This window comes from Cariama cristata, unplaced genomic scaffold, assembly GCF_000690535.1.
Source record: "Cariama cristata isolate BGI_N322 unplaced genomic scaffold, ASM69053v1 scaffold1380, whole genome shotgun sequence".
Lineage (NCBI taxonomy): Eukaryota > Metazoa > Chordata > Aves > Cariamiformes > Cariamidae > Cariama > Cariama cristata.
The window spans coordinates 162,313-187,282 of record NW_009592791.1 but is presented as its reverse complement, the minus strand read 5'-3'; the positions used below and the strand labels follow the sequence as shown (position 1 = coordinate 187,282).

The window sequence follows — 24,970 nt, the reverse complement described above, 5'->3', positions numbered from 1 at the left end:
AGTTTTTTCATAAGAAAAAAAAAAATAATCCTATGTGTAATTATTGATATAATGAACCAGGAGAGCTCTGTGTAATTGGCAGGGTGTAAGTTAACATCATTATGAGTAATGCTGCCATTTCTGAGATAGCAAAAATAAATATGCTTTTGTTGTTTTCCAGAAAAACATAATCAGAATAATAATAGCAAAACCCAAGTCATTAATTACAGTCAGACAAATCATGTTTATCCCATATAGGCACTTACGACTTCTCTGAATCAGAAGAGCAGTTCCCAGTCATTTCTGTCCTGAGATCTACCTTGCATCTCACTCAGATCTTGTCAAGATCTTGTCAAACACCTGTCAGTAACCCCACTTTAGGGATTATGACCCTCCGGTCAGACCACACAATCAAGTGAAAAGTAAAAACAGAACACCCACAACAAATAATAAATCTCAGAGAAGCCAGACCATAGCTATTTAAATCCCTATGGTTTAACACTTCATTGGGGCACAACTCTAAGTCCACTATACCTGCTATTAGCATCTAAAATAACAATGTTCCTAATAATAACCTTTATCCTTGAAATGTTTAGCTGGCTGAACATGAGCCAGTAGTGTGCTCAGGTGGCCAAGAAGGCCAACAGCATCCTGGCCTGTATCAGCAGTAGCGTGGCCAGCAGGACTAGGGAAGTGATCGTCCCTTTGTACTCCACACTGGTGAGGTCGCACCTCGAATACTGTGTCCAGTTCTGGGCACCTCACTACAAGAAGGACATTGAGCTGCTGGAGCGTGTCCAGAGAAGGGCAACAAAGCTGGTAAAGGGCCTGGAGAACAAGTCTGATGGGGAGTGGCTGAGGGTGCTGGGGTTGTTCAGCCTGGAGAAGAGGAGGCTGAGGCGAGACAGCCTGAAAGGAGGCTGTAGCGAGGCAGGGGTTGGTCTCTTCTCCTCTCACCAGTAACTAGTGATAGGACAAGAGGAAACAGTCTCAAGTTGCGCCAGGGGAGGTTCAGGTTGGATATTAGGAAGAACTTCTTCACTGTTAGAGTTCTTAAGCATTAGAAAGAGCTCCCCAGGGAGGTGGTGGACTCACCATCCCTGGAGATGTTCAAAAAACGTTCAGATGTGGTGCTTCAAGACATGGTTTCGTGGGTTTAGAGGGCATGGTGGCATTGGGTATATGGTTGGACTTGATGATCTTTGAGGTCTCTTCCAGCCATAATGATTCTATGATATTAAGCTGCTTTGAGAAGAGGAGGAAAGGTACCAGTTTACTGTAAATATACATCTAAACATATAGCATCTTAACATTAACACAATTACAGCCATAGTAACTGTCGAGAAAAAATTAATGTTTCATCCCTGTTCGAAGTTGAGCACAATCACTGTTTACATTTCAGTGCTCCAAAAGGACTTGCCTAATTCCATACCTCAAATCACCTTTTTGCTAGCTAAAACTTGGAAAATTTGAACCAACTTGTACTTTGCTCACTCCAGAATAAGCTCATCAGCATGCGTGATCTTGGGCTATTACACTATTGCTTCCCTTTACTCCTGAGCAGACACCCCAAACAGTCCTCCAGCCTAACGGGTACTGTGCAGAAAAACAGCATGTCTAAAGGTAGCCCCGTGCTGTGGTCACCCCTCAGCTGGCATAAGGGCCCTTTGCATGCCCAAAGAACAGCTGTGACATTGCTCTTAAACTATGCAAGGAACAGATTTAACCCCTGGTCAGTCCCAATACTGGTGAAACACAAAAGCTCCATCTTTCCTCCTGTCTCTCTCTCGGGATGCTGTAAGCCAGTAGAATTTACCCAGACCCAAAGCCAACCCTGCAGACTTTCACTCTCCTCCCCATTTTAACAGGCCAAGTTGCAAACGTGGTAAAAATCAGAGCTCACAACTGAAATACTGACAACAATTTTCACTGTGGACCAACTGAAATACTGACAACAATTTTCACCGTGGAGCAGTTTGAAACAGGCGGCAGTGATATTCATTAAGCTGTTAATAATGGATTGTGGCACAAAGCGATTTATCAAGTTTCCATTGTAATTAAAATCACTGAATATTTGGGCACTTGCAAGGTACCTAGCTCTCCCTGCTTCTGAAGCTTTACATTTTAATATGAATTATGGTTCGCTCTCCCCAGAGACCTACTAAAAAGCCCATTTTAATTGGTATGTTTTTAATTGAGATTACATTATTAAAAAGTGTACATTTCTGTTGAAGAGAGAAAGGAGGTGCTCAGCTCCCCTCTGGTCTCTGTCTCTCTTAGATATAGCTTGCTTATCCCTGCGGGAGGGAAAAATGAAGGGTAGTTGCTGCGAAGAAAGTGGAGAAAGCTCTGCACAGTCACAGGCTATGAAGCCAGGGCAAGGCTGCCATTGAATGCTGCGGATCCAGGATTTCCTAAGATGGATTTTTGGGGAGGGATAGGAATCGCTCCAATCATTCAGGCTGCTCTTTAGCAAAAGGCAGACGGAGGAACACCACGCAGGGATTCCTGCCTCGCAGCCAGCCGACATCGAGGGCACATTTTAGCAAGCCTCGCCTCAAGGTTTCCAGTGACAGACAATCTGTCATTTTCCATAATAAGTAACTCTAATGTTAAATTATCCTCAAAATCCAGATATGGTCATGAGTGGATGGGATCTAGCGAAGGTGTCTAGCTCTGCTGTCTCCAGCAGGCTGGGGGCAGGGGGAGAGGCAGCCCCCGGGGCAGGCTGGTCATGGTGGCAAGAAGAGAATTGCCCCAGCAAACAAAGTTTGTCACCTTTGTGCATTGAGATGGTCAGACTGACTTGCCACGGGGTTCAAAGGAAAAGCAACTTCATGCACTTGGCATCCAAATGTTCACCAGATAAACAGCTCTCCTGTCGGCAAGATGGGCTGTCGGTGTCTCTTATATGTAGCAGTATGGATCTGCTAAGGTAAGTAGACACAAGAGAAAAGGGAGAAATACCAAAGGAGCACAAAGTAGATACCAACAGTTGAGATAAATCAAGGGAAAAACCTCCAGAGATCAAAACATGCCAACAGATGGATAAGATGGTTGAACCAGAATGAAAGATCATGGAACAGCTTTTTCATAACCACTTCAGAAAAGGTCATAGCATATTGCAAAAAGAAGGCAGTGCGTGGGGCTGTGAGAGGTCACTGTAGGCAAATAGAGACACAGAGAGACTAACAGAGACAAATTCAAAGATCACCCACTAATACCACCAGTGCTGCAACCCCCCTCCTAGTTCTGGGAGTGACTCAGGGAGGAACAATGGTGAACCAATAACAGATAAAAGAAAAAAAAAAAAAAGATGAAATATGAAAGACAAAAGTGAAAATGTTAAAATTGACAGAGAAAGGGAAAGCTCTGTTATTGCAATTAGGTCAGTAAATCTGTGATTTTTTTCTAAATTAAGAATTTAGATGCTACGCTCTAGTTACGTATGTCAGAAGAAAGTCTGTAGAGGGGAAGTACCCAAACGTTCCATTGCTCTGAACTGCAAGGTAAAATAAATACATAAAATTCCCAGCTTCAGTCAACAGATCCTTTGCAGATTTAGATCAAAAGTAAAAAAAAAAAAAAAAAAAAGCCACGTAAATGAAGATTAGATCTTTTATCCCACCTTGGCATTAAAGACCATCACCCTGTTATGCAGAAAATTAATCTCCAGATGATTTCATTTTATGGCAAGATTCCCTTTTTTTGCTGATTTGAAAATCCCACACCTCAGTTGAAGACCAGATCACAGATTAAGCAGGAAAAAGGAAGGGCTTTCAGTGACCTAAAGTAGGATCTGCTGAGAAACTTAGGAGGGACAGACCGCAAGGGTAATGTACAGAAGATATGAGGAACTGTAAGAGAGAGAAGTTACAAAATAAAGGAAATGTGTACAACTTCAGGGTGACATTTTTGCCTTTCAGCCAAAGGGATGAATACTGAGATCGTACCATGAAGGAAAGCAAACGACAGGAGGTGGGGAAAGACACATTGGAGAAGATTTACTTCACGGTAAGGGAATTGCAAAGGGAAACTGTGCTTCCAAGCCTATAGGAAAATGACCCTGAAAGACAGATGTAATACTGCTTTAGGCTGAATATTTTGCACAGATGAGAATATGCAGCAGAAAGGCCAGATTACTTACTGATTTGGCATGTATCAACAGATACATGACTATATCAGATTCTGTCCCAAGTGCTATAAAAGAAAGGCAGCTGGAGATGCTTTACATCCTTCCCAGAAAAGAGATACCTTTTTCTCAGCCCTGGACACAGCAAAGTCTCACTGGGTATGTGTAACTCCTGTGACCCAACACCCAGGATTATTTCCCCAAAGACACACAGTGACCCAACAAGTTGCAACAGCCTTGATCCAATTATTTTCTCTGATCAGAGTATCAGGAGAGATGCTAACTAACCAGGGGACAAACTTTATGTCTAAGGTCATGAAACAGCAGTATTGAGTACTAGGTATAAAAAGTATTAGTGCCTATGCCACATCCTCCTCAAACAGATGGCCTTTCAGAAAGATTTAATCAGACATTGAAATGCATGCTGTGAATACTCATTGCTAGCACAGGATCAGGCTGGGACAAGTGGCCAGCACTGACATTATTGCCTACAGGGAGTTAACACAGGCATAAACAGGATATTCAACATTTGAGCTTCTTTCTGCTTAAGAAGCACAGTGTCCCCTTGCATCATAAGGGAGGGTAAAGCAAAAAATTCATTATGGGGTGGGCCAGGTCTAGGTTGCAGAGGAGAAGCAAGAGACCCAGGCCTTTATAAGGAACAGCCACCTTTTTTTTGTCTTCCTCATCCTCCGCTTTTTGCCTGTGCTGGTCAAGCCACTGCAAAGCCCAGTGACACAGATCAGTGTTTGCTGGATCCCACCTTCAAAGCACAATGAGCTCTTGCTCTTTTTATTTTTATGGACACATAAAACAGAGCTGTGACCACTCCCTCCCCTTCAGTATCAAGAACAGGAAAAACAGGGTATAGCCACAACAACCAGTACTGAGAAGGAGATGTAAGTAGGGCTGGCCAAAGAAAAGAAAAAAAAAAAAAAAGACTTTTGATTTCCCCTTCAACTATGGCACGGTTTCTTTGAAAAAGACAGGCTTGTCTTTCGGTTCTTTCCTCCTGCAGTTTTTCAGAGAAATTTTACTGCAAACATTATTTGAAAGACTCCTTAAGCTATCTTTTGGCCTGGAATTTTGATAAACAGTATTTTAAGTGACTGATTTTACCATATAAATACAATTTTAAAAAATCACTAAAACCCTTGACATTAACAACAACTGAGCATGTGGGTTTCTTTATTTTTACTCTGGATGAAAAAGTCTTTCTTCAACACTAAGAATCCCACCCTTCTCAATTAAAAGATGTTTCTTATATGCTGTAGATCAGCAAAGCCAAATGTCCATCTTCACTTCCCATATCAGCTGATGAAAACAGGAGGAAAATGCACGCAAACCTTATTGACAGAAGCATTTAAGTCCTTCCTCCCTGTAACTCTGAAGGCATCCTGTTAGCCTAATGACTTCCTGTGGATTAATGCTGCTACAGGGAACATCTGAACCTTCCCTGTTCTGCCCAGAAAGGAGCAAAGTTACTATTTTTTGAAGGCCATCTGAAGGAGCTCCACCACATATACTCATATTTTCCCAGTACTGTCTGCAAGATCATTCTTGGCAACTCTGGATACGCAAAAACTTCACCAGCCTAATCACTATGAACACCCTGGTGCTTTGATTTCATTTCTGTCCTTTGGTACAAGTCTATGTTCTTGCAAACTGAAGCATGTGAGCAGTGCTCCAAGAAGTCAATGAGATGGCTCACGTACATGACAGCACTTTGAACCCCAGACTGTAGCTGAGATGGGACATGTGAAATATGAGATAGGGACACCACTCCTGTCATCTCTTGAAGAAGAAATGAAGACACAACGCAGTGGCTGAAAAAGACTAAAAGGAAGTGGGAAGAAATGGAGGTATTGGAGACAGAGTCTCAGATGTCAAGATTATAGTGTTACGGTTGCAACAGGGTTTGTTGGAGTGGGGCAGATAATATATACACAATACCATCTGCCTGTTCCTTGTCTAGGATCCGTAAAGTACTCTGATCCATAACGAAGGAGGCAGTAGAAATGGTGCGATAAGAGCAAATAGTGAGAGATAGCAAGCAGACCTGGTAGGTGCTTATGTGTTTGTAACCAAGCAGACATTTGCTATCTTCTTGTGACTGCAGTGCTCATAAAGCGCTGGGCTCGCAGGTGTGCTGGGCTGCAGAACTGGGACAGATGCAGCAGCAATGCAAAACTCTTCCTGCTTCCCCATCAACACGCCTCAGGGAGGTGAGAAAGTCACCGCTCTCGTTACTTATTCTGTCCTTGATCTCTTTTGAGCAGACACACTGCAGAACTGCATTTCATGATGAAAGAACCTCAGCCAGACACTTCAGCCCAGGCCTGAAACCAAAAGATCACATTTCATAGGCCTGCAATTCATCCTCAGAAAGATAACAACAGACTGATCAAGAAATTTCGACTGATGACCAAAAGTAATAGGGATTTTAAGTTCATCTCCATTTGAGGTTTTGAGGCCTTGCTATGTTTAAATGCCCACTTAAGAAATCCTGAGGAAGTTATAAAACTCATTACATCTTTAAGAAAGAAAAAAAAAAAAAGAAAAGAAGGATTTTTCTTCAAATGTGGGAAGGAAGGAACGCAATTTTAAAAGCAAGCAATAAATGGCTTGATTTTTAAAAGAAGGTGAATAAGTAAAATGCCTTTTAACATAATGCCACTTTTTTTCCTCTTAGAGTCACTTAGAATTACAAGCACAGACATCAGATTTAATGTTCAAAAGGTTTTTAACATATTCTAGAGGAATAATACCCTTCTGCTTAAAACAGCAGAGATACAGGTTTGAGATTTGGGTTCAAACCCCATATTAAGCACAAATTCCCTCTATGTCTTTAAGACACACATTTACCTTTCTAGAAAGCCCACTTCACATTTCCTCCTGACAAAGGTAGTGGATAATGACATGATCAAACCGTGAGAACAGCCCAGCGGAACAGAATCACAGCATCCCTCCCACAGACTTAGAAAAACAAAAGGACCAGATGATCCTTTGTTTTACTGATTTTATTAATCAGTAAAAATGGATTATTTATTATTACCATATAGCATGTATCCTTAAATGGACACCACCTTCTTTCAAATATAAACAAGTTTTGCTTGGTTTTCTACAAAGGCAAGAAAACCACACACTATTAGAAGGTGTCTAATCCTCCCATCTGCTGTTTCCTTAGAAAAATATTTACTTTTTAACATCTGTACTGCATTTCCACAGTTCAAACACACACGTAGCTCCTGGAATGTACATAGTATTTAGCAAATTTTTAACTAAGTTTTCTTAGTAATTGTATAGTTTTCCCTTGACAAGGAGAGGATCAGACTTTTTCAGGAGGATTACCTCTGCTCAACTCATTTCAAGCAGCTCTTGAATAAAATAGTTCATTAGTTCATGAAAAGGAAAAACTCCAGGGAACTGCTGTGGAAGCAAGAGAAAAGAACAGAGTGCCACAGTAATTAGGTTTTCAGATTGTCCCTTATCCTCCAGAATGCAGGTACACACACACATGTCCCTCTTCCCCTTAGGTAAAGCATTTAGGGGAGCTCATTGTACATTTTTCCTTGGGAATCAGTGTTCCAGAGATTAAAGTTGTAACCAGGCCATCTTTTCCCAGAAAGATATTAAAAGATACCACTTATTTACAGCACATTTCTATTGCTAGTCCGTAGTGAAAGGGTAGTTCTCTCCCCTTTGCAAGTATTTAAATACTGTAGTTTCAGACTTCCTCAAAATTCAGTTTCCTGACCTTTTTAGGCTCCCATGGCTGATGCTGGAAAACCAAAGGATCTCCACTCACCAGGAATCACTCGTGCCTGCCCAGGTGTACAGGCAGCCCGGGGCAGCAGAGCCACAGACTCTACCTACCTGGGATCAGGGAAAGGATTGGCCAGGAATGAGGATGGGAAGTGGGGAAAACTGGAGGGGGTTGCAGCTGTTTACTGGCAATTGCTGACCAGAGGACAACCTCTTTTGATCTTGACCTAGCACAGTAGAGTACAGAGCAACCCAGGGCCGTACCAATTCAGAGGAGGTCAGATCATCACCAGGACTGACAGCACCGTACAGCTTCTTCGTGGCTTTACACCACCTGGCTCACGGGCAGCGTGGTTCACAGCAGCACAACCTTCACACTCCTCTCCTATTGTTCCTTCTGTCTGCTCTGCGCTTACACCTAAAGCAATCAGGTAGTTCATAGGTCTCCAGCTAGATTGACTAAATTGCCAATGGAGATGCCAATGAATACAGTTCCGGTGATACTTCTCTGTGCTTTGTCACTCTCTCATTTCAAATCGGCTTGAGACCACCAAGAAACAGTTGATCATCATCAGACACATCATCAGGTCACTACCTGCCTGGCATAGATCAGTGACCTTGAATTATGCATTCACAGCAGACAGCATGACTGGAAAAATCAGGAGATGCCACAAGAATGCATTGCAGCTTCTATGAACTCTCCAGTCCTCCTTGCTAAGGGCGTGTATTTTGAAAACTGGATTTTCCCACAGGTCTGTTGTGATTTTCCAAAAATAATGTTTTGCAGTATCCTTAAATTATTACATTCCAATTGTTGTTATTACTATGGATTACAAATGAAATTCTGGCCTTTCATCTGCTGAGGGGGTGTAGTTTCAACCCACAGTTTTAGAAAGGAGTCTCATTTTTGAGCACCATGAAAGACTCCTTCATCTAGATATCATCATTTAAAATAGACTGGTAAGTGAAGAACTGAGCTATGACATGATAGAAAAATAACTCTTACATGAATAATAATTTGCATATCAGATTATTAAATGAAAATCTATCAAACTATCATTTACTGAAGTACACAAACAGTCTATCTGCCCTGTTTCTGGAAACATTTTGCCTCAGGGAAAAATTTAAACTTGGGCAGATAATCAGGATAAGGTATTTGAACACTTAAATCCTGCTGGAGTCTTCAAAGTAGGTGTTAAGTGGTGCATTAAATTTGTGCTGTTTCTTCTGAGCAGGGTGAATTTGCTCTTCTGTAAATAGTGGGAAAAGCATTTTACAATAATTTGAATCCATGAATAAATGTACTATATTAAAATTTCTAAAGTACGACCACTAAATGTTTTTGTACATAAGCCAAATGAGTGGAATATCCAAGACTGAAATTATTTGACTGACCACAGAAAGATAATATATAATTAAAATGACAACTGCAGCACTAACTGATGGGATGAGAGAAAGTGACATCACAGATTTCACATAAGCTGCAAGCGTATTATTAGATCTAAACCTGGCTGTAAAATTACTATCTGCCCATGGGATTATCCTTAGGCATTCAGAAGCATTGTTTCATTTACTGATAGAACGGGGATGATAACAGGCTGACTTTGCTTGTCACATTGTTTTTTGGCCTTTCTTTATTCTTTGTTCACTTTAGCTGCAGATGAGAGGAAGACAAGCTTCAGCTGAATCACTTTTGTGGAGCTTTTCATTGTTTTACAGTTTGTTGCAAAGGCTTTTTTTTCTTTTTTTTTTTTTTTTTTTTTTTTTGCCTTCCTCCTCCTCCCCCCCTGCCCCAAAGAACCCAAAAGCATTTTTAATAGTGATAAAATCAATGAGGAGTAAAAGATGCACACAATGTAACATCTAGCAATGTGGCAACCTAAGGAACACCCATTGGCCTAATGCAGCACAGGGAGACTGTAGGAGTTTGCTTATAGCTCCCATTATAAGCACAAAGAGACAGTAGCTACTGGTTATATCTTGGCTTCATTAAAAATCAGTGCCAAAACTCCAACTGACTTCAGTGGGTACATTTCATCATTCAAGACCTAGGACTCAGGACATAATTGTCTTTCAAATGCAGGGCTATCTGGGACACCTAATCTCTACAGATTACACTTCTGCATTAAATTGGACATAGCTGCATTTTGATCTGTTTCACATACCATTTTTATGTTCCTGGCAAATTATTAAGTTGCCTATACTTGTAACAAGACTTGTGTGCCACCAACCTAAACCAGTCAAAATTCTAAGAGTGTGTAACAAGACAGGCAGTGAAAAAGGGGAAAAAAGAAAGCTATAAACTTTCCAGTTGCTTTTGAAAGACGTGCTAATGATCCTGAATTGCCAAGGAGACTTCATGCGCTCTCAGAAATCTGGTCCTAGGTGTCTAACTCCCAGCGTTTGAAATAGTTCCCATATGCCAGTTTTGTAAACTAGGCAAAAGTTCAGGAGCAGGCGGGACCACAGCCAGTCATGGACTCGTGCATACACTGTCAAGGCAAACATGGACCTTGTACTTTCCTCCACACTGCCCTGATACCGGACAGCTACTGCCATGTGTTATCTCTTAGAGCACCTCCCAACGTCCCTTCCAATGTAACCTTAAACCTCTGCTCCATCAACAACTAAAACCTGCAAAGAGGCTGCATATGCAGAGAATGCTGCCTCCTGCTCTTGTCACAACAATCTTGCTTTTCTTTGTGTTTTATCCTAACCATACCCACCTGCTGTCCTTTATCTAAGTCTACTTTGAGGGACTGACCATCTCTAGTATAGTGAAGGATTTAGCCCATGACTGATGCTCTCAGTGGCACTGCCACAGAAATACATTGCATTTTTTTAAGAGTAGTTAATACATTAGCTACTTTTTATCCATGTTAGATTGTTTCATTGTCCCTTTTATCCTTTTATAATAGGTACACAGAATAGACTTTTCATGCAGACCCCTTCGGCATAAATCTTTGATTCAAAACTCTACACAGCCACACCAGTATGCCATTAAAAGTTCACACTGGATCTGAGCACTAGAAATGAGGTGTCTGCAAGAAGCTTAGATACACCATTCCTGTTACAAAATATTCCTCCAGCACTCAGCCTGGGCCAGGAACCATATTTATGAATCACAAATTGTTTGTGGCCTGTCAGTGGTGCTTACAGTCTTATGGATGTAAAGGAGGATGGAGACAAAGACCTAAAGGCTAGTGGGGGCAAAGACTCATAAAAGTGGGCTGGAGGAAAGACAAGAAGCATGTGGTGATAAAGCACAACAAATACAGAAGTGAGACTTCACTGTAGAAAAAGTCAAAGAGCAGAACATGAAACATAGCAAAGAGCAGCAGTATCTTTGAAAATCAATTTGACTTTTAAATGTGTACTGGATGTAATGTAGGATAAACTAAAATCCATTTTTTCCTGAAAAGTGACAGCTGTGAGACTAAACTGACAAAAAGTTGGGAGGATCCATTCTCACCTGTGCTGTTACCCCATCAGAATTGCTCTTCATCTCAAAATGGTAAGAAAGATCTCTTATATTAACATCTCAATATTAACAGTTTCTTAATGTGTATCTTGTAGTGTGTTTCATGCCAATTGTTACACAAAAGTTGTCTTAGTTACCTTTAACATTGAATTCTCACTGATATTCTTTGTTTCTCACTACATATCCATAATTAAGTTGTTAACTTATTTTTAGGGATATTATGTGCAGTCTGCAGTAAAGAACGGTCCAAAATGACAAGTAGACTTGAAGAACTTTTGTATTACAGAACTGAAGCTCATGCCTATGTTCCAAATGCTTCATATATCAAAAATAGAGAGTCTTTCATAAAGACGCATGTGCCTTCAGATACTTTATAAAACAACAGTGATTAAAACAAAACAAAAAAACCCAGAACTGCCTTATATCCAGAAGAAGGAAAAATGCATGGGTAACAAACAATTTGCTGATAGTGCATACCCATTAGTTTGCATATATCAGGTAGAATTTATTACCTTTCTCTTTACCCATCTCAATACCAAGTGTCTGCTCTTCACCAGACGTTCAGGTTCTTTCCATTTTCAAAAGCAGTAGGAACTGTCACAGGACTATATAAAACCTGCCACAGCTCTTAGGTAATGACTGGGTTGAAACACTCAGTGGGGGCTCCCTTTTCTCTGGTCGTTAAGGAAAAGTAGCATAGACAAAATACCTGACTTCAAGATGAGAAAAAAATTCTATATGGTGAATCCTTCCTTCTGGGTCTAGAAACTGGGTTGAAAAGTCATCCCAGATGTAAAATTTTCTGCATCCTTATTTGAACAGAAATACTAAGAGAAGCAATCTTTCTTGTAATGTGTTAACAATTCTGCATCAACACCAAGCCTGGTTGATAGTACATAAAGCTAAAACTGAATAAAATCTTCACTAAATCGCTTTGAATGTACAAACAGACTGAGTTTGCTTTTTCAACTGAGGCTTATGCCACTTCCAGTTTTTCCTCAAAACATTTGCTTATCCATATATTTATCACAGAAATAGCCTTACCTCAGCTGCATCTTGTTGGTGTCTGAAGGCAATGGCATTTTTTACAGTTTGGATAAAAAATCCATTCAGTTCCTTTTGTTTCTTGCTTGGTAAAATCCGGAGCAATGGGATCATTATGAATGGGAAAGAAACTGTAAGAGATTTTAAAGAAGAAAACACCAAATCAGACTGTAAAGGCATATAATATCCCCCCTCCCTTTCATTAATATGATAAAACTCATCAAGTGGGATGTATTACTTTCGTGAATCCTCTTTTTTCCTCTTTCTCTCTGCCTCTTTTTCTTACACCTCCGTAGGCTGGTAAAGGATTTCCTTTTAGAAATTTTATGTTGGCCAGGACTCCTCTGCCAGACAGATGCCTTCCAAGCTTGCTTCCTCAATACCTCAGGATTTCAGTTCAGCTTCTTGATGCCACAGAGCCACCACAACAAAGGGGAGAATTATTTTTCCTGCCTACTCAAACAATTACATACAGAAGGTGAGGGATCTTGAACCAGCCTAGCAGCTTGTGGCACTGATCCATGAAATTGTGTAGTAGTCATTCTCATTTACAGTTCTTCAATATTAAGATATTGGTTTGCTCTCTTAGTTTTCTTCTCTAAACAGGCCATGGACTCTGGAAGTGGGATGTTATCACAAGGATGGTCTCCAGTCCATGGCCTTTATAGTCACAAACTAGAAACCTGAGTGAAGTCTTGCATCTTAATAAAACTCCTCGTTAACTTATGAACAGCTTAAGACTAACAAACCAGTCATTGGAAAACCCCGCTGCTGCCAACAGGGCAGCACAGTGTGGCAATTCACATAATGTACCAGAAGAAAGAGATCAACCAAGAAATCCAACCCCAAATCCTACAGAAACTTTATTTAATGAAGGACATGGTCTTAGATATATAGGGGCACATTTCAGTCCCTTCAGAAATCAGTAACAAATCACACTTTGCAATCAGGTTAAACATTAACCCCAGGACATTTTGGATACACAACTCCATAAGGAAACAGCTGATGTGCTGCTAATACAGGTGCAATCTGTAATCCTAGCAGGATCAGATGGGCACAGGAAACTTTGCCACTGTGCCACCTGCCCGTACTCTGTGCAGGTCTAGGTAGCAGCCTCGAATATGCTCTGGCTTCAACAGCTACAATTTTTACTGCCCTTGCATTAACCAGGCCACCATCACCATGAAACCTTAGCTTTCATGCCCTAGAACTAAATGGCTTTATACCCCATTCTTTCATTCCCTATCTATTCACCTGAAAATAAATGCATTCTTTTAGCAACAGTCTGTGCTGGCACTTATCATCTTCATCCTTTATAGCCATCAACCAGGCTGCCACTACTATTCAAGTAAGAATTTAGAGGACTTATACTATCTGTTTATGCTCCTCCACCTCTTTTCTTTAGTGGGTTATTAGCCCACTGTTGTTTACGGGTGGAATTTCTATCTCTACCAAGCAAACTGAGTACATGAAAACTCTACTCTCAGGCTTCGAAGGGCAGTTACTCTGTTTTAATGCAGAAGTGTGTTAAAAGATATACTGTAAAAACTACAGGTCCCAGAAACCTTCCACTCAGATCAGCCTGGAGCACTGCCTTCCCAGTCTCAGTTTCTGGAGGAAGTTGCATTAATGGCGGTAAGAGCTGTAGAGCATATGGTGGAAATCTCGAGGCTATACTTGCCCTGTAGGTTGCACTCTGAACACCTCTGAAATAAAGTTTGCTGTACATCTTCCTGCTCCTGCTTCACATGTTTTGCAATTTGAGAATGACTTTTAGAAAAGTACCATAAGGAAGTAGACAAAGGTAGACTATACTCACGGATTAGAATGAGGAGAGGCTTAAACAAAGACGTTTCAAAGAATGTTCTGCAATTCTTAACAAAGGGGTCGTCAGGATTCTTCTGAGAATCCACCTCAGTACCAAAAGCTACGCTACCAACAACATCCAAGGTAAAGCAGTTGTAACACCTGCATTGAGTTGAAGAATGATAAATCATTAGCTACAAATGGGATATCCATTAACATCTGACTTCTACAAACATCACATAACATTAATTTTTTGCCTCTGATTTTCTTTTTGCTTTTAGATTTGAGCTTTGCCAACAAGAGATGTTTGCATCATTCTGACAAATGCTGGTGCTTAATAACAATGACCTTCTCTCCATCTACAAAGTGAACATATTTTCATATAGCTCAATAATTCCACTAAAAATTTATAAAAAATAAACAATTTCATTTGTTATTACCTAGAAATCAAATGCAACAGGTCAGAGATTCATAAGCATTTTCTTAGTATGTATCCTAATAAAAGAGATCGTTCCTTTCTCATTTTAAACTGCAGAAACGACATCTACTACCAGTCCAGTGTAAGCTCTCAGTGACAAAAGGTGCTTAAGTAAAATGTCCTGTTAAGGATTTCCTTCATCTTCTTGATAGCTCCTTTGTAATGTAAAATTGTGGTCAAAAACAAGAGGAACTGATACCATGTGAAATCTGTATCTTTGCAAAGGACCAGCAAATGCTTTGAGAACTACAAATGATCTGTGGGCCATGATCTACAAACTTCAGAACTTACCGAATGTCTCCCTGCATATCTGACCATCTATCCAGTTGTCTCACTGTCTTTATTTCTACCGGGCATTAGAAGCTATATTTAGTTTTGAGATAAATAGACTGAGAATGTAAAATATACTTGAAATTTGATTCTTCTGATCTGTGGTCAAGTCTGCAATGACTGTTCCTCTATGTTCCCTTACAAAAGGATAATACCAAATTCTCTGGTGTTATACCCTGAGTGAGAAGGAGAGGACTCAGGCCCAGTATATCCTGAATATATATTGTAAAGCAGAATTTCTAAACTATGATTCCTGGGCACTGTCATTCTGATGACACCAGAGCAGATTTGGAAGATAACAACAGTACCTCAAAGCTAAGTAACTTCTGTGGGTTTTCAAATCTTACATACACAAAGCATTATTAGAAGTTGAAATGTTAAAAGAGAGGCACTGCAATAAAACAATATTTTCAGAAGCACTCGATCATCTACCTCTCCAAGGTACTGAAAAAGCTTTAAAACCAAATTTTGAGTTGTTGGCAAAACACAAAATGGCTAAAGACAACTAACATACAAGATGACAGGAGGTTGCAGATAGGGTATTTACATCCAAAAAACAGCTCCTAAGGCAATTCTGGGAAACTGCAGTGCAATGATAATCACATTTATATATGTCAAATCTGCTGAAATGGTAGTATGATAAAACAACTGGAAGATCATATTCTGAGACGGTCAACATAATTCATTTATACTTTCAAAAGGTCTTTTCCAAAGTGCCTCTTGAGAGGTGAAACTCCATAGCTAAAAGACCAGGCAAAGAAAAAGGACAAATGGGAAAAAGGGAAAAGCCTGGAAGGACTCAAAAGGTCAATTTTCAACAGAGCACTAAGCTAAGTGTAATGTACCTCAAGGTTTCATAGCATCTCTTCAGATGTTTAATAAAGAGTCTCTGTGCACACACATACACTTGGATGTACACATATGCATTTACTTGAAAACAGATAGATGAATTGTGGCTAAATATCCATTTCTTTAGATGGAACAAAATTATTTGTGCTGCTCCAGTTTGGGGGAAATCATTAAGAACTTCAGAGGGCACTGACCAAGCCAGCAAATTAAGTGTATGCAAAATAATGTCTATTAGAAAGAATGCAATTGAACTACTCATATGCTATACAGGGTCCTAGAAGAAATGCTTCTGCTCAGAGAAGGGGCTAGACAGTATTGTGAACAGTTCAGTGAAGACTTCTAATGAAATATCAACAAAAGAGTTAATAGGATATTAAATGCATAACAAATGGGAGAAAGCACAGTGTGGGAAATTAAAGTGTCGCTTTATAAATCAATGGTGCATTCTCATCTGGAGTACCGATCCCATTGTTTCACAAAAGGCTAGTGTGCCATTAGAGGAGGTTAGGAGGAATGTGGTAAGAATGATTAAGTGCTCAAAAAAACTCATATAAAAAAAGCAAGAGGGTGATGGACTAGATGAATTTGATGTTAGATCAATTCCTATATTTGTACATTATTGGCAGACTGTAGAGAGCAGGCTGGACAGGGACTGACGCAGCTTTCTTTTATGCTTCCAGCTGTTAAAACTTCATTAAACAACAGCTAGAAATACATTAGATGCTTTTCCAAAATTACTTTTCAAGTATGCAATGGCTGGCCCCAGGAAGAAAAGGCATCTATCAGACACATCCTCTATTAAACTATGATCTCCACTTCTAAAAGCAAGAGAAGAAAAAAAAAATTCTTTTATACAGTAAGTGCATATTTAGAATAACTGCTGCTATTGACTTTTTTTTTTTTTAAATCTGCTACTAATTTCTGGCATATTGAACATACCTCTGGATATCAAAAGCTTTGCCAGAATCTGCATAGACTTTCAAGTTAGACAGCAGGACGTCACAGGCCTGGTTTATTAGCGGTATCATCTAGAAAGGAACACATTGTATTGTGAAAAACATAAAAATGGAAAAAAAAATAATCAATTATTCTAAACTAGTTTTATCCAGTAGAAGAGATGGAGCTGTCAGCATTCTCTGCAGGTGTGGTCAGGCACTTTTGCACAGGCAAGATGAAATGTTGGGACTCTCAGCTAAAAATAAACCTACAAGTTACAGGGATGCCCATCTCCAGCTCTGGGCCTAAATACAAGAGGCTCTGTCACTTACCTGACCCTTCGGTTCTTGCCTACCTGTGGCTATTTACACAGAGAGCTGTCAAGCAAAGACATCCCCCTCTATTTTTAATCATTCCCTGTTCCAGCTGATGATTTATCACAATCCATATTTACAGTACCTTCCTAATGTAGAAGGAATAATATTTTCCATAGTCCCAAAGTCCTGTAAATCTATTGGCATCAGAGGCCCAGCATTTCCATCTTGCTGTCTCTTGGTTTGAGAGATTTAACATGTACATTAGAAAAACACCATGTATGCCACTACAAGTTTCTGAGGGCAAACTGCTATTGCTACCTGAGGAAAGGGTTTTGTGGAGTTGTGATGCCATTAAATGGACATTCATGTGAATTTATTCAGCTAATAGTTCTTTCCAGTCACTGACACATGATGGTCAGGTAGACTTACCCACAGCCTGGCTGTAGCTAACAGTGCAAGAGTCTCCTCTTTAGCACTTTATGGAAACCATGACACAGACAACTACCAAGACCTCATTAAAAGTCTCTCTCTCTCTCTTTAACTTTTTACATATGAAAGGCATCAGAGACCTGCCTTGATTACACCTACTAGCGGGGGAAGAGGAAGGGTGTAGCAGCAATCTTCCATGACCCTAAAGGCATTATCTGCTATGGCTCTTTCTCCATATAGACTGCCAAGAGATCCTTACAGCCTACAATTTAATACCACAGTCTTACCTCAACAGTTATGCCAAGCATCAGCAGACATGCGCACAGAAACCTGCCTTTCCTTCCTGAACAACCTCCTTCAGCAAATGGATATCAACAAACACGAGAACAGACTTGTCCTACTCCTCTGACATTCTTGTTACCAAAAAAGACTGACTGCAGCCTCTCAGCACACTCCGAGAGCTATGCAGCCAGCCCAGCCAAGTCCATTTTGCTTGGCACCTCTACCTCCGTGAAACTGGCATAACATTTTGTGCACAGGCACGCTGCCATCCTAACACATGGGCAAGACTATACACAGTCAAAAGGCCAACATGGGAGCATCCAGCATGTTTTCCAAAGGCAGAAGCCTGAGTCAAGAATGTGTCTAGCTGCTCTCAAGGTCCCGTACCTATATGGGACAGAACAGGTTGTCGCTATTTCCATTCAAAGCCGGACTGATTTAGGCTTTGCCACAGTCTCACAAGACAATTCTGAAGCCAGATTAGTATTTGGTAAAAGTAGCTGTTACGTGTTTTGGAGGTGTAGACCACATTACGTGGCAGTTTTCTTCCCCTTTTGTCTTTCTAAAGAAGGGCCCCTACAGTGAGCTGCTTCTCAAACAGTTTAACAAAATGAACACATTTCTGTTCAACAGATTGAACCAGGGTGAAATGCTTTATAACCTCTGGGTCCAGCCCCTCCAATGAACTGAACCAGTCAAGGAGAACAAAATGAAAATCCATATTTTAACAGGTATGATGTTTCCTAAACAGATGGTGATCATTTCAGATTTTCCTTTTATTGCCTTATTTTCTCTTTTATTCTTCATCACATCACCAGACCTGCAACCACCCAGCTGGTTCCTATTGCTTTCCAACAGCTGGCAGAGATGGCAGGGGCACATACGCCTGTCCAGGGCATCTCACAACACCTCTGCACTTTCCACATTCCACCAGCCTTTCAAAATACCATTGCATTTAATTTCTAGCCATAAGATATTTTTATTAGTAAATCTAATTAGAAAAATGGGGAGGGGGGCACATGGATTTGATTTATTGTTAGCATGATAGGACAGAGTCATATCAATGAGACAATTATTTGCATATGAAAGCTACAGGGGATATCTACTCGGGAATCCTGGGTTTGAGTTTGGGTTTTTATTCCCCTGAGGGACATAAATTAGTCCAAGATTGTTAACTACAAAGACCACAGACTGAAATATTCTCAAGTCCCTTAACACTTTAAACTCTTTGTTCAATTGTCAAGAAAAATAATGTAGTATTGGGGGAGGTGAACTATACCAAACTTTGAAAACCGGCACAGAAACAGACATGTTGATCTGCACCGCCTTGGGTATGACTAACTTCCTATACATTCTCATTTGCCAGTCAGAACATAAAAGCTGCATAACCTGCCTCAGATTCAGTTCTTGGTGGGTAAACAAACCCCAGCTGCTCTGTGTTCAGATTGGCTAAGAGTAACAGGATGAAGAAAAAATCTAAACAATATGGTCCTTGTAAATATTTGATCTGCCAGTTATCTAATAGCAAGAGTAGCCCAGAGTCCAAATTTCTTTCTTTCTGCCAAAGAGCAGCATTTGGGGTTAGAGTTTTCATGATGCCAGGGGCTTTGCTGTATAAATCCTGCCAATATGCTATTTGGCACATAACAACAATTAGTTTCTGATTCTGCGTATGCACAGTGCATGGGGATGTTTGCACTGTTCAAAGGCGTCGGAGTCACATTCCTCTAGTTAGATGTGGTCCATAGCATTCATAATTATTATTATTCCCCTTATTATTAGCACCCAAACTACAAAGTAGAAGGCTGGACTATATTCACTCGAGACTTTACTGTTCACATACAGTACACAGAAGTTGTGTTGGGCCTCCTGGCCCACAAATGGGATGAAATATAAAGGAAGGAGAAGGAAAAAAGATACATCCCTAACACAAGAATTATTTTTGTACTAGATTTCAAGACTAAAACCAGGAAAAGAGAGGAGTGTCAGAAAGATCTTTCTGATAGTATTTGTTCCCAGCACCTCAGAGTGAGGCCCTGCTATTCATGGGCACAATTTACCAAAGTGAGCAACTCAACCAGACACTGTCTTGTGGCTCAAGGATATGCACATTTCACATATCAGCTTTTACATTAGTTGTTTGCTTTGTCTCAGGTAAGCACACTTGCTTTGCTGAGTAACAATAGCAATTTCCAGTGACCCTTCCAAAATGTTTCTGACCAATGTGCACAGGCAGATTAAGAGAAATCCAAGAAACCTCAACGGTTAGACTGTCAGATCTCATGTCCTAGTGGGACGTGGAAGATCTACATGCCTGTGAGTGACACTAGAGGATCCTCTCCTGCACTGTTCTGCCATGTTATCACAAGTTCTGCTTTCTGTCTCCCTTTGTTTGAAAGAAAAATGCCTCAACACAAGCTCCACTTTGCAAGTTATTTTGGAAAATGCTGCATTATACTGTGCTCTCTTCTTTAATTTTTGTGTTCTGTTTTGTTTTAATGGTTGGTTAATGGAGGAGAGGCTTCCCGGCATACTGATAGGACATGACAAGACTACTGCAGCACCATCAGAATAAATAAAAATCAATAGGTTTTCTGCTGGTGTTGGCTGTAAAAGATAGGAAAGCTATTTATCAAGTCTGACAAGGGGTCCAGAACTGCAGGATCATCACAGGCACCACAGCAAAAAGAAGAGCAACAAAATAAGAAATACTAAATAGGGAATCAAGATTGGTACAGCAAGATCACTAACGTATCAGCTTGTTTCAATACATAATAGCTGAGGAGAGCATGACAGGAACACTGGGAAATGCGTCTTTTACTTAAGGGCCTCCAGGTATTTTAGTTCACCAGTTCCTCATGAATTACATCTTGGATTAACTTTCAGCGGCCGGTATTATTCACATTTAACAGACTAAAGTTGTTTCATACCCAGGGAATTCAAGTAGCTTCTGCCAGATCACCCACAGGCAGTCAATGGCAGAGCTGGAATTGAAACTTCTGGGGTCTCCTGCCTCCTATCTCTCATTTCTCATTCTTAGTGCTCCCATAGCAATGGCACTATGAGGTCTATTCAGCGGTCTCACCGGAAAGACCTTATTATCAGATTTGCTACCAACTCCAGTGGCATCTCATGTGGGATGCTACCAAATCTTACTGCAAGATCAAGCTTAGAAGTGTATTGATTTATGCTATGCTCACCACTATAGTATTTGAATTTAATGTTATCCGGAGCCAAAGCTTCCCTCAGTTGGAGTGGACTGTTTTACTAATCTTTACATACTTGTTAGAAAAAGAAAATTAAAAAGGAAGAAAACACAATGTACAGAAACCCATAAAAGCAACAGTGAAACAGTGCATAGCTTTTAAAGAGAAATTGAGGAGACACAGAGAGAAAGCTGGAGAAGATGCCAGAAAATCTTGAAAAATATTAGAAAAACAACTCTCTACATACATGCAGCAATCACTACACTGGCTACCCAACAGCTCTATAGCCTTTAGTTTCAGTCAATTGCTTGTAACTTTGCAAACTTCAAAATTTCTAGGATCAACTTTTCCTCATTTGGTGACTGGCTGCTGGAGATTTTTGCCAAACTAAGGGGAAATTCCTCAAGTTTAGCGAACTTCTCAGTGACATTACACTGCTTCTGTGGAGAGACAAGGGCAAAGTCCTCCTCTGTCCCCAGCCACAGCAGCTAGATGCCTCTGTGGGGCACAGCGGGTCAAACCTCAGCAACATACATTAGCTCTGTCTTGGGTTTTGTACTCCAGCAGTCAGGTCAAAGTGTGGATGACCGGCTTCTTGTTCTTGCTAGTGCTGAAGCTGTCCTTTAGCCTAGTAGTGGATTCCTGTGTTTCTGAAATGGAGATATCAGGAACCTACACTCAACTCTCTGGCCCTCTGTGCATCTTTTATCTGAAGTGATTGCTATGGGGAGCAGAACGCATTGTTAACATTTATTGCTCTGTCACAGGCTAATAGCTCCCAGCTCTCTCAGAGTATCCAGACAGATGAGTCTATGTTCGGAGTGGCACTGGGGGCTGCAGCACTCAAGGGGAACCACTCTCCAAAGCCACTCGGGAGATCTGCAGTCTCTCCAGCATCACTGGGGAGTTTGCATATGGGAAGGAAGGCTAGGCAGAGATCCAGAGTGAACAGAGAGGAAGACTTTGATGTGAGGTTTTGTCAGAGCTCAGATCTCTGTGGCAAAGAAATCAACGTCTTAGGAGAAGAAACGAGGAATGTGTCTAGAAGTTTTTGTAAATACGTATAAAACAATATATCCAGGTTCTTATGCAATAAATTAATACCAAAACTAGCTTATTTGTAACTCCTCTGGGTTAGAGAGGAAGAGTTTATTATAAATAGGATGTCTTCTACATAACTCTGAACACTTTGTAGTATGGCCAATAATAGAACATGGTATTTTTATTTCCATGCTGGTGTAGAGGTTCTAAGAGTGCGCTAAATATGGGAGAGTTAAAAAGTGAGATCATAATTAATGAGCATTGATTTCCTTTGAGAAGTGTTAGTATGGCTTGCAACAGCAAGAGAAGCACATGAGTGAGGACTTAAGTTGCATTCACTTCAAATCCCAGGACTGTTCACATATTTGGGTAGAAAGCGAAATGCAAGGCTGAGGAGTGCATCCATGTAAAAGAGGTTCTTAATCTCACATGGACTTACTGCAAGTGTCTCTCTGTGTAGGGATGAATGGTCTCCTGGTGAAGACATGGAACAGAGGAACAAAGTTGGGCCTTTCAAAGAGACCTTCCCCACTCCTCATTTTCCCACTTTCTGTAGACTGGGAGAAGAAAGTGACCATTTCCAGGTCACCCTGAGCCCCTTGCACAGTTTGGAAGAGGCAGCACAGGTAAAGTTGATTATCAGGCTAAAAATAAAGATCTCAATTTTTGCATGTGAGATGGCTACCAGGCACTAGCCAGGCCTCCATTTTACCTCCTATCACTACTCCTGTATTGCAGCTCTGCCACCAAGCAGTACAAAGTGAGCACCGTGACTTCTCCTCCCACCCCAGTTTAATCGGTCAAATCCTGCAAACCCATCCACGCCCGGTCCCAAATCACGATTCCCAGGACCTCTTCCTGCTCGCCCTCACCGCTCTCCTCAGCCAGGTCTGCCTGACTGGCGACAGCAGAGGTTGCTCTCCACGAATTGAGGGGAGTGCGGCTTTATCATTTGTTAGCCCGCCAGCAAAGAGCCGATGACCTGCTGTAAGGCAGATTAATTTCCGCTAGGAATATGCAAAACTCTCCTCTCCCCACCACACCATAAGCAACTAATCGCTTGCATATTTAAACATCCTTGCCTCGCTAAAATTTCATGATGGAGCCGGTGACAGAGCAAATGTCGGGGCACATAACCAATGGCATTGTCAGTCGTGATTAATCAGCATCTCCGCCAGGCTGGCGGCCAATTAGAATTTACCATAATAAGGAGGTGACAGCCGGCGTTGCTAAGCGACCACTGTCTATAGAGCTGGGAGAGCCAGACACATTTAGATGTTACTGTGGATTTCGACAGCGGCATGTCAAAACAACACAAGTGTCTGCCCAGTGGAAAATTTTACAACCCAAGACTGGGCACCGGAGTGAGGCATGGTTCTCTTTCAAAATAAAATACATAAAGGAAGAAGTAGGTTTTTGTTGTGGTTCCCTCCCCCCGCCCCGGCCCCTTGAAAAAAAGACTTTAACCAGTCAATCATTTATCTGCGTTTAATTAAGAGATATCATGTCAGTGGCGAAGGACTTTGTCACTGGGTAATGGCTTCCCATGGCTAAGTAAATGCTGAGACATTTATAGGAAATTAGCAGCAGGTCAGCACAGAGACATTTATTTTCAGAGGTATTTATCTGGCAATGACATTCTGTTCCAGTGACTTATTTTATTATATGAAAGGATTAAAGAATAAAAGGAGGAGGGGGGGAAGGAGATGGAGAAATGAAAATAGACTGACAGCAGTTCCCATGTTAACATGAGAGCTGCTGACTCTGCAAATCACGAAAAGCTATGTTCCAACTGGGAGCAATAACCTTTCCTGTACTTTAACTTACACCTAACAGGGCGAGGGAGGAAGGTGTAAGGGTCCTTTTTGAGTTTGCTACACTTTTATGGACAAACTGACTTATATAGACAAAGACAGAGGATCATATCCTCAGATGAGTTATTCTGATTTTCACCAGTCTATGATCTGGACCACACCGTACATACACTCTACTGCACGTGCTAAATAAATTGGCACAAAGTAGCAGGTTTTACCTGTCCTTAATATAGACCTATACAAAGTAGATGCCTGCACAAAAGAAACAGATTATGTCTTCTAAATTACGAAAGTAGCACTGTCTACATCTTACCTCTTTCAGTTTGGTATCACTGAAGGCTGGGGTCAGCAGGCTCCGAACATACTTCCATCTGTCATCACGAAGACAAAGGATGCTGTCAAGCATTGGCTTGGAAATCAAGTTTGGCTTCTAAGTCAAAAGAAAACATGAATCAGTTTTAACACGAATGCAACTAGAGCTACTCGAGACTCTGGAACTTCGAAAGATTGCCCATGAATGGTGTTGCACTGCTGTCCCACGACAACAGAGGTTTGAGTCAGTCCCAAACACCAAACTAAACATCAATGACGCTGGAGAAAAATTCTCTTTTGCTGCATGCATTTCCTCTTGGGCTTGTAAAACCGTCGGGTCAGTCCAGTAACTCCTTGCCCAGACTGTTCTGGTTCTGCCATTCTTGGTGTTCTCCTGCAGTTGCAAGTTCTCCTTTGCTGAACCCTGGCTTCTTTCCTCCCTTTCTAAGGTGACTAGCAAGTGGACCTGTCAACACTCCCTCTCCATATGACATGAGTGCCAACGCACCGTACGCGGGTGTCGGTGGGGGACACGATTTCTGGTGACAGCTGGTATGTCAGACTGTTACATGCATTTTAAAAGTTTTCAGAAAATATGTCGATTAGAAAGCAAGTCCCAGTCCTTCCTCTGACTATAAGGAACACTCTCACTAAGAAGTTGTGGCCTAGGACTCTTACAACTTCAGTACTTGGTCAAATATAGTAGTTTAAAACATTGTCCCATGATGTTTTGTACCAAGATGACTGCTATGGATATGCTAAATTTAAT

The 24,970-nt window shown here is 40.9% G+C and overlaps 1 protein-coding gene across 1 annotated transcript in view; it reads right to left on the bottom strand.

Annotated features, from left to right (window-relative positions):
- The window catches only part of TBXAS1 (thromboxane A synthase 1 (platelet)), a 228,274-nt gene that overhangs the window by 75,180 nt on the left and 128,124 nt on the right, over nucleotides 1-24,970 (bottom strand). The window contains exons 5-8 of the mRNA XM_009694752.1: nucleotides 24,203-24,319; nucleotides 16,804-16,892; nucleotides 14,221-14,369; nucleotides 12,402-12,532 (exon numbers count right to left, since the gene is read on the bottom strand). Coding sequence (XP_009693054.1) covers nucleotides 12,402-12,532; nucleotides 14,221-14,369; nucleotides 16,804-16,892; nucleotides 24,203-24,319 — 486 coding nt within the window. The remainder of the gene's footprint in view (nucleotides 1-12,401; nucleotides 12,533-14,220; nucleotides 14,370-16,803; nucleotides 16,893-24,202; nucleotides 24,320-24,970) is intronic.